At 41.0% G+C, this 14,924-nt stretch overlaps 2 protein-coding genes across 13 annotated transcripts in view; both read right to left on the reverse strand.

The window, feature by feature from the left end:
• The window catches only part of mast2 (microtubule associated serine/threonine kinase 2), a 334,787-nt gene extending 322,596 nt beyond the window's left edge, over positions 1-12,191 (reverse strand). For 5 of the 7 annotated variants that reach the window (XM_045687864.2, XM_045687863.2, XM_045687862.2 and 2 more), the window contains exon 1: positions 11,109-12,191. In XM_045687864.2, coding sequence (XP_045543820.1) covers positions 11,109-11,183 — 75 coding nt within the window. In that variant the 5' untranslated portion in view covers positions 11,184-12,191. The remainder of the gene's footprint in view (positions 1-11,108) is intronic. The other 2 variants (XM_045687868.2, XM_045687871.2) reach the window with 1 other exon arrangement.
• A 168-nt stretch (positions 12,192-12,359) lies between these two features.
• The window catches only part of pde4dip (phosphodiesterase 4D interacting protein), a 103,714-nt gene continuing 101,149 nt past the window's right edge, over positions 12,360-14,924 (reverse strand). For all 6 annotated transcript variants that reach the window (XM_082957049.1, XM_045687856.2, XM_045687853.2 and 3 more), the window contains one exon: positions 12,360-13,850. In XM_082957049.1, coding sequence (XP_082813175.1) covers positions 13,794-13,850 — 57 coding nt within the window. In that variant the 3' untranslated portion in view covers positions 12,360-13,793. The remainder of the gene's footprint in view (positions 13,851-14,924) is intronic.

Raw genomic sequence — 14,924 nt, forward strand, 5'->3', positions numbered from 1 at the left:
CAGGGATTCAATCTTGCAACCTTACGGTTAACTAGTCCAACGCTCTAACCACCTGCTTTACATTGCACTCCACGAGGTTAGGCGAATGCAGTAAGAAGCTAAGGTAAGTTGCTAGCTAGCATTAAAAACTTATCTTATAAAAAACAATCAATCATAATCACTAGTTAACTACACATGGTTGATGATATTACTAGTTTATCTAGCCTGTCCTGCGTTGCATATAATCGCTTAGGTACACGTTGCTCCAACCATAAACATCAATGCCTTTCTTAAAATCAATACACAAGTATATATTTTTAAACCTGCATATTTAGCTAAATGAAATCCAGGTTAGCAGGCAATATTAACCAGGTGAAATTGGGTCATTTTGCGTTCATTGCACGCAGTCAGGGTATATGCAACACTTTGGGTAATTTGTCAGAATTTTACGTAATTATGACATAACACTGAAGGTTGTGCAATGTAACAGGAATAACGTTTTGTTTTCGAGATGATAGTTTCCGGATTCGACAATATTAATGACCTAAGGCTCGTGTTTCTGTGTGTTAATATGTTATAATTAAGTCTATGATTTGATAGAGCAGTCTGACTGAGCGATGGTAGGCAGCAGCAGGCTTGTAAGCACTCATTCAAAATAGCACCTTCGTGCGTTTTGCCAGCAGCCCTTCGCAATGCATTGCGCTGTTTATGACTTCAAGCCCATCTACTCCTGAGATTAGGTTGGTGTAACCGATGTGAAATGGCTAGCTAGTTAGCGGGGTGCGCGCTAACTAGACTTGGAGCAGTTTTTTCCCTTCCTCTACATGGGTAACGCTGCTTTGAGGGTGGCTGTTGTCGACGTGTTCCTGGTTCGAGCCCAGGTAGGAGCGAGGAGAGGGACGGAAGCTATACTGTTACACTGGCAATACTAAAGTGCCTATAAGAACATCCAATAGTCAAAGGTATATGAAATACAAATCGTATAGAGAGAAATAGTCCTATAATAACTACAACCTAAAACATCTTACCTGGGAATATTGAAGACTCATGTTAAAAGGAACCACCAGCTTTCATATGTTCCCATGTTCTGAGCAAGGAACTTAAACGTTAGCTTTTTTTACATGGCACATATTGCACTTTTACTTTCTTCTCCAACACTTTGTTTTTGCATTATTTAAATCAAATTGAACATGTTTCATTATTTATTTGAGGCTAAATTGATTTTATTGATGTATTATATTAAGTTAAAATAAGTATTCATTCAGTATTGTTGTAATTGTCATTATTACAAATAAATAAAGACATATTATTATTATAAAAAAAAAAATACTTTTTAAATTTATTTTTAAATTGGTCGATTAATCTGTATCGGCTTTTTCTGGTCCTCCAATAAATCGGTATCGGTATCGGCGTTGAAAAATCATAATCGGTCGACCTCTACCTTGGATGGCAGGGAGCTCGGCACCAGTGACGTACTGGGCTGTGCGCACTACCCTCTGTGGCGCATTGCATTCGGATGCCAAGCAGTTGCCATACCAAGCGGTGAAGCAGCCAGTCAAGAAGATCTCAATGGTGCAGCTGTGGAACTTCTTGAGGATCCGAGGGCCCATGCCGAATCTTTTCAGCCTCCTGAGGGGGGAGAGGCGTTGTCGCGCCCTCTTCACGACTGTGTTGATATGTGTGGACCATGACAATTCCTTAGTTATGTGGACACAGAGGAACTTGAAGCTCTCGACCCGCTCCACTACAGCCAATGTGGATGAGGGCGTGCTCGGCCCTCCCATCCTTGTAGTGCACGATCAGCTCCTTTGTCTTGCTGACGTTGAGGGAGAGTTACAGTTTCATCAAAGACAAGCGTATGGGGTATGGGCTGGGGTAGGGTTGTTGCGGTGACCGTATTACCGCCACACCAGCGGTCAAGGGTCATGAAGGCAGTCAAATTCCACATGACCGTTCAGTCACGGTAATTATGTTTCTCCAAGCTCTGATGCTGCTTCTAGTCATAAGTAGCCTACCAAACGTGCTAACTGCCTGGTACTCAGCACTCTATTGTACCTCTAAATCACTCTGACATCAATGCAAATGTGTTTAAAAAAATCTAATCAAAACACTTCATGAGAGCCCATGAGCTCATGTTGCGCAACATTTCTATAGGCTATGCAATTGTGGAAGAAAACAGAGTGATGGGCTCTAATAAAAATACAAGGATCCCATCAGCTTTCTATAAACTAGACCTACTATATTTATTTCTCAACTTTCCTAACAGGAGTATAGCCTACCTGACTGGCATGAAAATGAACCATGGGAAAAGCGTCCTCCATTCGTTATTTAAGTTTATAGATGACATGTATTTTATCCCACTGCCCGTTTTGATACAGGTGCATGATAATGCTCCATTCTAAATCAAAACAAATTTCACACATATTATTTAGTATATGTAAAGACAAGATTAACCTGTTGGGTCTAGGGGGCAGCATTTGCACGTCTGGATAAAAAAAATGTACCCGATTTAATCTGGTTACTAATCCTACCCAGTAACTACAATATGCATATACTTATTATATATGGATAGAAAACACTCTAAAGTTTCCAAAACTGTTTGAATGGTGTCTGTGAGTATAACAGAACTCATTTGGCAGGCAAAACCCTGAGACATTTTCTGACAGGAAGTGGATACCTGATGTGTTGTATTGACTTTAAACCTATCCCATTGAAAAACACAGGGGTTTAGGAATATTTTGGCACTTCCTATTGCTTCCACTAGATGTCACCAGCCTTTACAAAGTGTTTTGAGTCTTCTGGAGGGAGATCTGACCGAACAAGAGCCATGGAACGATGATGTCCCATTAGACACCTGGCGCGCTACTTCATGTTGGGTACCCTCGTTCCAATACGTTATAAAAGAGTATGCATTCGTCCACCTTGAATATTATTCATGTTCTGGTTAAAAAAGGCCCTAATGATTTATGCTATACAACGTTTGACATGTTTGAACGAACGGAAATATATTTTTTCCCCTCGTTCATGACGAGAAGTCCGGCTGGCTTACATCATGTGCTAACGAGACGGAGATTTTTGGACATAAATGATGAGCTTTTTTGAACAAAACTACATTCGTTATGGACCTGTGATACCTGGAAGTGACATCTGATGAAGAGAATCAAAGGTAATGGATTATTTACATAGTATTTTCGATTTTAGATCTCCCCAACATGACGTCTAGTCTGTATCGCAACGCGTATTTTTCTGGGCACAGTGCTCAGATTATTGCAAAGTGTGATTTCCCAGTAAGGTTATTTTTAAATCTGGCAAGTTGATTGCGTTCAAAAGATGTAAATCTATAATTCTTTAAATGACAATATAATATTTTACCAATGTTTTCTAATTTTAATTATTTAATTTGTGACGCTGACTTGACTGCCGGTTATTGGAGGGAAACGATTTCCTCAACATCAATGCCATAGTAAAACGCTGTTTTTGGATATAAATATCAACTTGATAGAACTAAAAATGCATGCATTGTCTAACATAATGTCCTAGGAGTGTCATCTGATGGAGATTGTAAAAGGTTAGTGTATCATTTTAGCTGGTTTTATGGTTTTGGTGACCCTGTCTTTGACTTGACAAAACATTACACACAACTCTTGTAAATGTACTGTCCTAACATACTCTAAATTTATGCTTTCGCCGTAAAACCTTTTTGAAATCGTAAAACGTGGTTAGATTAAGGAGATGTTTATCTTTCAAATGGTGTAACATAGTTGTATTTTTGAAAAATTTGAATTTTGACATTTATTTGGATTCAAATTTGCCGCTCTTGAAATGCACCTGCTGTTGATGGAGTGCACCACGGGTGGCACGCTAGCGTCCCACCTAGCCCCAAGAGGTTAAATCAAGAATAATCTGGTGGGTGACAATATTAGCATATCACTTGAGAATGATATATTATCACGAATGATGCCCAGCATAAGGAACAATGCCTTTTTTTGTGACTTTTCGAATCAAAGTCGCACACCTCATGTTGCCTAGCCCATAGGCCTATATGTTTTAATAAGGTTTGTATCACAACTAATGTGACCAAATAACATCTTAAAATGAAGCACATTAATCTGCTTCACAAGGGGTGTAGAGACTAACTGGCATTTAGAAGCTGCGCGTGAGTTTCAGGGAAGATTGGGGAAGATCATTTTCACCATAAAAATGCACCTTTATAATAAAAGCATTACATACATAATTGCATTTGTGGTCACTTTTGATAATGGTGTTTTCCCGCTAACGGAACATTCGCCCTTATAGCCTACTACCATGTGCGCATTGCTGCGATTATAATATATAGAAATAAACTATTAAGCTAATCAACATTTTAAGCTAAATGCTATTGTATCTCACAACTGTCCCAGACTATGTTTGGAATATTTATTTCTTGCACAGAATAGGTCAACTTTTGTACTATGGGGGATAGTAGATTGACATAGGCTAGTGCTTTTGCTGTTCGTTAGGCCTACTCATCTTGTTGATGTGGACAGTTCTTCCAATATCTTCAATATGCAACTCAGAATTGGATAAGGACGCACGCAGTTGAGTCCCCGATGTGTCTGTCTTCACTTGTAGCCTGTAAGAAAGACACGATCATGTGACGGAGAGCCATGTGAGTGAGAGGAGTTTCGGATTGCGCAGCACACTCAGGGAGACGGGCACAACACAGCACTCCAGGCCGCAAAAGGCATGGATTCTTTTAGGGTGCATTACGGTCACAAACGAGATGCCGCCGTGAAATTTGAGCCATTTTCAAGTGCTTGTCAAATTGTGAATGAGAGACTGATGGAGTTTGTACAGCCTGCGCAAAAAAAAGCAGAGCTCATGCCTTAAGGAACTTTTTTCAAAATGATCATTAGTCTAATTCTGTAGCCTTACGATGTATTAAAAATCCCCAAATATAGGCCAACGTTTGTAGAACAACTAAAGTTACATTAATAATTTAAGCATATAGTAGTACCTATTTATTTGTTAACCGCTCAACACAGAATATTGTGCCCACTCCCTCAAATCATTGAGAAAATATTTATATTTTATTCAGCTTCGTTCAATTGTATTCTTCATATTATAAAAGAATAAAGTAATTCCACAGAATTATAAGCAAATCTTGCCTGCTAAATTAACTAGTGTAGCCCACAGCCATTTGGCATAGCCACATCAGGACCTAACATAAGGACAACTCAGAGTATGGTATTCTGTTCTTCTGAAATAAGATACCTTTTCTTCACATCATGCTTCTGTAGACCTGTCTAAAATAAATCATGGATTTATTGTGAAGGTGTAAGCTATATTACATGGATTCATTAGACTGTAGATGTTCCAAAGGTCTGCATCAGTGGCTTGTATGTGTGGAAGCCAGGAGATGTTAAATGTTTTTATGTTAATTAACGGTCAATTACCGTGAGACCGATAGTTATTTGTTTGACCGCCACAGCCCTGGGCTGGGGTGTACTTTTATTTATTTTTTCTTTCCATCACATTTATCTGGAGAAGAAAAACCTCAGAGAAAAGCAAGAGCTGACACAGTACCTGTCAGAGAGGGACTAGTTCTAATGCAGTGATCCCTGTATGATGAAATTGGATGCCAGCCTCTCCTTGCCTGTCTTCTGTGACGGATGGCAGCCATCTAGCTCATAATTCTGCATAATGAGGTAGTAATAATAATTACTCTTCTTCGCTCCTTGCAGCTGCACCCCCTCTCTCATCTCACTCCCGGACCCCTTTATGGGGACATGGGGACATTAGCCACCGGTTCTGGATGAATCACCCCCAGTCAGTTTGCCTGGGCCTGGGCAGCCTGGCAGCACAGGGACCTGCAGCTGGGGGCCCGCCATGGCTATTCCAGAGCAATAGCTCCTCAGTGGCAGTCAGTCACTGAGGAGCTGGGGGGGGGGGGGGGGGGGGGGCTACCAGCTAAACAGGCCTGGTAGAGCCTATGTCATATCTGGCCTTGGTCTGCTAGAGGAGCGTCAGAGAGAAAAGAGAGAAGCTGCTGCTGTTGGTTAATGGATAACCTAAAAGATCTCTAATGAGCAGGAGAGCAGAGCAGGGAGGAACCTCAGCCTACAGTCAGTCAGTCAGAGACATCCTGACCTATACCTGAATAACAGAGACTGAGGAAAGGAAGGTGGCTCTAAAGTACAGGAGGGAGTGTTGTCCACTCACTGCAACAACAAAAAAAGGTAGATACATGCCATGAAATATAGCATAGGAAGAGCAAAATACAAAAATAGGCAATGTTGGCACTGAGGAAGTAACAGTTGATGCCCCTTGGTTAAAATAACTAGAGCTGTGATCAAACTGAAAAGGATCAATTGTGTTAAACCATAAAGGGAAGAGAATAGACAACATCAATGGATGTATTGTAACATTCAAAACAAAAAAATAAAAGTCATTGACTTGAACTTGTTTTTAACAACAGTTGCAAACTCAACGGTATGGAGTAATAACAAGCCACTATTGGTACTGTGCTGCGGAGTTGGAGCAAAGCACTTTGAGAAAAACATTTCACTGTTATCTTCTTCACCTGTATCCTACTCAACTCATATTCTGGAATCATTTAAAAAATGTATCTGTGAAGGTTTCCATTCCGTGTGAAGTATGGCCATTCTATACAATAAGGGTTAGCTACAAGGTCTTAGTCATCTCCATCCTATTTGTACAGTAACTCAACTGTCAGCAGCATGAAATGTGAACACACATGAACCCTTCTGTCGGTGAATAAGGGGCATGCATGGCCCATTACAGCATAGAATACTACAATCAGATAGGATAAATCAGATAGAGACTGATTTTTTCTGTATGAAAACATCCACAGTGCTCGGCTAAACTCCCTGTAGCTTCATGTTATCTAACCAATCCCAAAGCCTCTTTGCTGAACGAGTCATCAAATAAATTCTGAGGGAATGTTGATCAAACAATGTTTTTAAAGCTACATAACTATGAAAAGCCGATTTGGATTAAAAAAAAAACAGTTTATATAACATTGTTTGCTGCCAGTGTATATCCCAGCCATCTGTCCTGGCTGTGTGTTGGGACCAACGGAATCCTGTCTTATCTCTTGTAGGTCAGTCTAATACCATTTCACAGAGAAAATAGACATGGATCTACAATTAACAAAAATATAAAACGCCACATGTAACATGTTGGTTCCATTATCTGAAATAAAAGATCCCTGAAATTTTCCATATGTACAAAAAGCTTATTTCTATTAAATGTTTAGCACAAATTTGTTTACATCCCCATTAGTGTAAATTTCTCTAATGCCAAGATAATCCATCCACCTGACAGGTGTGGCATATCAAGAAGCTGATTGAACAGCATGGTCATTACACAGGTGCACCTTGTGCTGGGGACAAAAGGCCACTCTAAAATGTGCAGTTTTGTCATACAACACAATGCCACAGACATCTCAAGTTGAGGGAGCATGCAATTGGCATGCTGACTGCAGGAATGTCCAACAGAGCTGTTGCCAGAGAATTTTATGTTCATTGCTCTACCATAAGCCGCCTCCAACGTCTTTTTAGATAATTTGGCAATACGTCCAACCGGCATCACAACAATGCCAGCCCAGGACCTCCACATCCGGCTTCTTCACCTGTGGGATTGTCTGAGACCAGCCACCCGGAAAGCTGATGAAACATTTGTGTCTGCAATAAATCCCTTTTGTGGGGAAAACCCATTCTGATTGGCTGGGACTGGCTCCCCAGTGGGTGGGCGTATTTGAACTGTAACTCTGTGAAATTGTTGCATGTATATATTTGAAGGAGAGCTGCACACTCTAGGAGCTCAGATGAAATAATTGAATAACCAACTTTGACAGACAAGCTGTCTTCATCAGGGTATAATGACAAACACTGCGGGTCACTAGTTTTTATGGTCAAAGGGCTCCCGAGTGGCACAGCGATCTAAGGCACTGCATCTCAGTGCTACAGGCATCACTACAGCCCCTGGTTGGATTCCAGGCTGTATCACAACCGGCCGCGATTGGGAGTCCCATAGGGCAGCGCACAATTGGCCCAGCGTCGTCCAGGTTAGGCCGTCATTGTAAATAAGAATTTGTTCTTAACTGACTTGCCTAGTTAAATAAATAACAATTTAAGGACACAGTATATAAAGCCCAGTCAACCACCTATGCCTTGAAACACCATTCAGACATACACAATTATTATTCCTTTATTTCAACAAGGAACACAGACTGAGACCAATGCAATGAAGAGACAACTAAAGTTATTTTGCTTCCGCAGCTCTGATCTGCTTATCATGAGACTATGTCTTCTAAGGCTAGGCTATATGTTCCCAGGGCATTGAGACATTTAGAACACAGAAGAGCCTGTGTGAAACAGCCCCTTGGCATATATCCCCTCCTTTCACCATATAAAAACCACAAATGTACAACACTGCAATGTGCAGCATTCATAATCCCTGCAGATTTCAGCCGTGTCTCAATATGGGCTAATTCGTTTTGCAAAAAGAACAGCCTCTGTTTCTGTTCTAACTGACACACTGAAGAACAGCCTCTGTTTCTGTTCTAACTGACACACTGAAGCAGGAGTAATTTACGGTTGTTTATTACCTGAAGACATTACCCTAGTTAACGTGTCCAAAAGTTACTGTTCTACTACTGTTCCAACACACACTCCTTGAGACCCAGTCCCAGATCAACCAGAGCCCCAGATCAACCAGAGCCCCAGATTAACCAGAGCCCCAGATCAACCAGAACCCCAGATCAACCAGAGCCCCAGATTAACCAGAGCCCCAGATCAACCAGAGCCCCAGATCAACCAGAGCCCCAGATTAACCAGAGCCCCAGATCAACCAGAACCCCAGATCAACCAGAGCCCCAGATCAACCAGAGCCCCAGATCAACCAGAGCCCCAGATTAACCAGAGCCCCAGATCAACCAGAACCCCAGATCAACCAGAGCCCCAGATTAACCAGAGCCCCAGATCAACCAGAACCCCAGATCAACCAGAGCCCCAGATTAACCAGAGCCCCAGATCAACCAGAGCCCCAGATTAACCAGAGCCCCAGATCACCCAGAGAAAATGAGGCCCATTCATGGCTCAGTGTGTCAATTTGAAAACACAAGGTCAAACACCACAGTAGGAGTAAGCAAATGAACCAGTAGCTGCAAGCTGTCTTGTAACACTGGTGCAATAGATAATCTGGATCACAGTGAAGCGCTACTGTGATACAGTTGTTTTACTGGACCGTGCTGTGTTTTTACTGCTTAAATATACCATGTCAAGAAGGCTAGCCCAGTGGCCAGTAAACCTGGGCTGGACCAAAGGAGTTAAACAGCAGTACACTGAACCAACTGCACAATATGGAGACAAACTGCAGCCCTTCATTAAACAGTAACTAGGAAGAAGGACAAGGCTAGGGTGGTAATGCAGTCACATAAATCCCAAGGTAAGGTTTGACTTAGTTAATCCTTTGTTTGAAGAGGATGTGTGTCTGCCAATTGTGTCAGGGCCAGAGACCTCAGACCACCTTAGGAGTGTCACCTGACAGTGACATCATTATAACCCACAGTTCTGGATGTCAAAGTGTCAAAGACTGTGTGCAGGGGGAAAGGTTCCTGTGTGCACTGAATGTGTATACTACCGTGTGAACAGCACACCCATTTGCTTCCACCCAAAACTACATAAAACTGCCAGCAATGAGCACATAAACATTTCTGTCTGGCATTCCACAATATCATAAAGCAACTCCCCCAGTCGAGATCAAACTGCCTCCCTCCCAACACACTAATCTGGTTAGAAAATACTCCAGATTTTTCTCATAGGTGCTTATAAATGAGAACACAGTGCAAAGCTTTGCTCTCCAAAATGCTGCTGAAAGTAAAACCATTTGTGAAAAGAAATGTGGAGCATCAGAGCAGATTACCTTTTATGACCTCAAGATACCTTTTATGACATCAAGATACCTTTTATAACATCAAGATCCCCAGAGAGTGGGTGGAGAAATATATTACACCACCTATCACTCAATCAATGCTAACTTTCTAGTTACGAGACCATACTTCAAAACAGCAATAAACTACTGTAAGTCTTCTATGTTCCAGAGGGCCAATTTTATGAGGGTTTATTGATTATGAAATATGAGTGAGACAGAAAATATTGAGAGTGAGTTGTTGTTGAGCAGCACTGAAATCAACATTATTGGGAATGCTGATCCTGAGCTTGTGCATTATTATTTTTCTGAGCGCCAACGATGTTCTAGCCGTAATATTAGAAATTCAACTCCCATCCCATTTACCCTAAAGGCCAAACACTGTGGTGCTCCCTGCTAGATAATTCTCCCAATAACAACTGGCATGTTAGCTCCCCTCCTCCTCTAGTCATAACATCTTGCAGAGAGCATACATACAGTATTCACATGACAAATGGGAGTGCTTAGGAAAGCATCTTAGGAGTACTGATCTAATTACCCAGTCTATTCATTATGATCTGAAAATGCAAAACAGATGAGACGCTTTATGAATGCTGGCCCTGATCTGGTTAGTGGTTATGGTATGGTGCTGCTCCCTGGGGCAGTGAACTAGCAGAACAGACTAAACGACACCACCTGCTCCCTCACTGGGACTAAAACATGCCTCAACAACATAATCCCAAGTCAAGTGCTCATTGACCTCTGCCCTTCTTATCCACCCTATGCACTGTCTTTCACTCCATTCTGAAATGTATCAGATTAAGTCAGTGTTTAGATAGATTGAAAGTAGGAGTGAGGTCATGCAGTGCAGCAGGTGACCCGATTTGACGCAGGTTGGCCAGATAAGGCTGTATATACATTATTATATAGAATTCATAAGAGATTCATGCAAAAACCAATCAGCAACCAATGAATAGAAATTGCGAAAACAAATCAGAAAATAGCATGTCAATCAATCAGTTTGACGTGTAGTCAGTACAATCAATAACCAAGCAATACCCAGTAAAATCACAGTTCTTGATTTCTGCATCTATAAAAGGTAGCGAGCTAGCTAGGTTACATTCGTGGGACCCAAACCTTTATTTTAGTTAGGCTTACTTTGTATTGTAGCTAGCTGGTCTAGGCTACTGAAGAACACTCATGTCATGACAACTCACCACATCTTTCGCCGCTGTCCCGCTTCCGTGCTGGTCCGGAATTAGTTTTTTGTTTTTATTTTCGTTTTTCTTCATTTTCTCACGTGGAAAAAATTATGACAAAAATAAATGTGTTTCACAGATATCTGACTCTGCTCAGCTAATTTATGCTAGGCTAGCCAGCTAACTGTATTGACGTCTTCCTCGCATTTCCTTTGGAAACTTGAAATTCATATTTGCTGCTGCTGTGATGTGTTCAGCAAGTCCAACTGGTGCCAAATCCGACCGTAGAAATAAACCCCCGTTCAAATTAACTTGTTGGCACAAACAGACCAAATGATCCTCGGCAACTGCAGTAATGTCACAACTATGTTGACAGGTTGTCAGTCGCTTGGTTGCTGTAGTTACAAGCTAGCTAGCTCTCTAGTTAACGTAGTTATCTTTTTCCTGGCTACTGCATTTTACGCGCCACCTTTATGTAGCTTACTGGCTAGCTAGCTAGCTGAGAAAACCTAACTAGCAAGGGTATCGAGCGAACAAAAATGAAAGGCGAGGTCGTACAATTACCAGTACACCAAAAAACGATATTAATTTTTCCGAACTCCACGCACACCCTTCGCTATCAGACAGACCTGGATGGATGGCTAGCTAGAATCAAGCTAAGCCAGCTTCGTTGCTAGCTAACGTTACCTGGAAAAGACACCTTGTCATTGTAACACTTGGCATTTTTTCTTGACAGGTGACGTAGCAGAAATGTTCGAGTTTCTTCCATCCAACTTAATGTAAAGTAAATTGTATTATTATTCACGAATATCTCTCGATCGGTTGTCCTCGCTGTCGCTTTCAAATGGTCAGTCTTCCATCGTCGCTGGTGTGAGCTGGTGATCTGTGACTGTGTGCGGACTGTGTAGTCACGATTCGCTTCCTGACTCTCCTCTCACGTTTCAACTGCAGTGCCTCCTGCTCCTAGACCACTGATCTAGGTTCAGCATGTCTTCAAGTTGCCAAAATTCAATACATTCGAAAGTAATTAAGATCTGACCTGTAATCAGCTTTCCATATGTAAACTAGACAAGGTGCACGCACTGAATATAAACATGCAGCGCGTGGCATGGGATCCCAGTGTAGATGACTGAAGAGTTGGTGTCTGCTGCCATCTCGTGGTTGAAATGGGTAAATGTTCTAACTTGAGCACTTCAAATGACTGTGTAAAAAAGAAACTGTAGAGACATTTTTTCAACATTTATAGAAATCTTCCAAGAACAAACATAATTAATATTTTAGTCCCGTTTTATTGAAAAGCTTCTCCCTAAAACAACAAGGGCTTGTAAGTATCATTTCACGGTATTTGACAAATAAAATTGGATTTGATATATAACACATGCATAAAAAATAAATGCAGCCCTTGACCTTGACACCAGACCCCTCTTCCTGACACAAAAAAAGCTGTTTTAATGTACACCCCTGCCATTATGTACATACAATACATCTTATACAGATACAGCGTTGCATATCTCAGTGTAAGAAACCAAGTTTTCACATATCCTGCTGATGATTGTCACAGATTTTGTTAATAGAAAATAACATCTATGGTTACCACAACAGAAGAAGAAAAAATCTAATCAAAATAATATTGACATATTTTTGTCTTAGAGGGGTTTAAATGTTAGCCCAAATTAAAACAACTTTACAAATTTGGAGAAAAAAACATTGTGTGGTCCATTCGCCTCTGAGGCATTTCTGTTTAAAATCTAAAAAATTACAACTTATTTTGGACCAAGCACCAAATGCTCCTGTCACTTTCTTAAATAGGTCATTGGAATAAATCAGCAGGTCATAGTTGAATGTATTGCAGCTGGCAGCAGTATGCCGCCTGCTTTAAGGACTTAGGTCGAGAGACTAGATTTAAAGCTGGGAACAATCTTTACATCTTTAGTATGGTTACAGGTTCTAGCATTTCAGCAGGAAGACAGTTCTAGGGTCAACCCATCCATAGGATCTTTAAAATCTGAATAGTGTTTACATCTTGTGACATCAGTAACAGACCATTTCAATGGCAGAAGAAGTATCGTACGAAACAGGAAACAAACAAGGTATCTAACATCTATAAATATGGCTTTTTTCCCTCAAACAACATGCAACTACTTTACACATACACACACTTACAAACTTGCCTTGTTAGAAGCGAAAAGGAAGCACTTTAGTCTTGTTTGGCTTTTTAAAAGCCTCTATTCCTGGCTTGCTCAAGGTTGATTATCATAGGATCCTTGAAGAGGTTTCATATAGAGCTCAAAACATAATATATGTCTCAGGTAAAATAGGGGAAGCGCTTCAGTTGAGGTACCTTCGTAACACCTACATAAGCTATACATAACACCTGACATAAGACAGTCGTCGACATTCATTAACCACTGTTCCGCTTGGCATAAAACAGCATCACAGAGAGCACCTGGCTGAACCCCTACAGACTATCAGACAGTCTCCCCTCAACTAAAGTGTTCTCCCTATTTAACCAGAAACCTGGGATTATGTCCCGTGTTTCAACAGGAAGTATCCTGTCTCCCAGTATTAGGAGGAAGTTGGAGCTGGTGCATCACAAAGAAGCTGCCTGTAGGGAACCCGGTATGTCAACCCCATGGGTCAGACCCTGGGTATTAGGCCACAGGACCGTAGGGGTTCTGGGTGATGGAGCCTGGATCTGGGGTTTCACGATACCCCAACCAGCAGACTGGGTGAGCTCACAGAAACCTCTTGGGTTTTCACCTGAGTGGAAGGAAGAGGCAAAGAGGATGGACGGGTCAGCATTCTTACAGTATATATACAGTAGTAGTCAACAGTTTGGACACACCTACTCATTCAAGGGTTTTTCTTTGACAGCTTTGCACACTCTTGGCATTCTCTCAACCAGCGTCATGAGGTAGTCACCTGGAATGCATTTCAATTAACAGGTGTGCCTTGTTAAAAGTACATTTGTGGAATTTCTTTCCTTCTTAATGTGTTTGAGCCAATCAGTTGTATTGTAACAAGGTAGGGGTGGTATACAGAAGATAGCCCTATTTGGTAAAAGACCAAGTCCATATTATGGCAAGAACAGCTCAAATAAGCAAAGAGAAATGACAGTCCATCATTACTTTAAGACACGAAGGTCAGTCAATCCGGAATATTTCAAGAACTTTTAAAGTTTGCAAAAACCATCAAGCGCTATGATGAAACTGGCTCTCATGAGGACTGCCACAGGAAAGGAAGACCCAGATTTACCTCTGCTGCAGAGGATAAGTTCATTAGAGTCACCAGCCTCAGAAATTGCAGCCAAATAAATGCTTCCCAGAGTTCAAGTAACAGACACATCTCAACATCAACAGGCCTTCATGGTCGAATTGCTGCAAAGAAACCATTATTAAAGGACACCAATAAGAAGAAGACTTGCTTGGGCCAAGAAACATGAGCAATGAACATTAGACCGGTGGAAATCTGTTCTTTGGTCTGATGAGTCCAAATTTGAGATTTTTGGCTCCAACCTCTGTGTCTTTGTGAGACGCAGAGAAGGTGAACGGATGATCATGAAGCTGGTTGAGAGAATGCCAAGAGTGTGCAAAGCTGTCATCAAGACAAAGGGTGGCCAATTTGAAGAATCTTAAATATAAAATACATCTTGATTTGTTTAACACTTTGTTGTTACTATATGATTCCATGTGTTATTTAATAGTTTTGATGTCATCACTATTATTCTAGAATGTAGAAAATAGTAAAAATAAAGAAAACCCTTGAATGAGTAGGTGTGTCCAAACTTTTGATTGGTACTGTATATATAGTATATATTTCATGTTACTATGTAAT

The sequence above is a fragment of the Salmo salar genome, chromosome 10, assembly GCF_965601325.2.
Source record: "Salmo salar chromosome 10, fSalSal1, whole genome shotgun sequence".
Classification (NCBI taxonomy): Eukaryota; Metazoa; Chordata; class Actinopteri; order Salmoniformes; family Salmonidae; genus Salmo; species Salmo salar.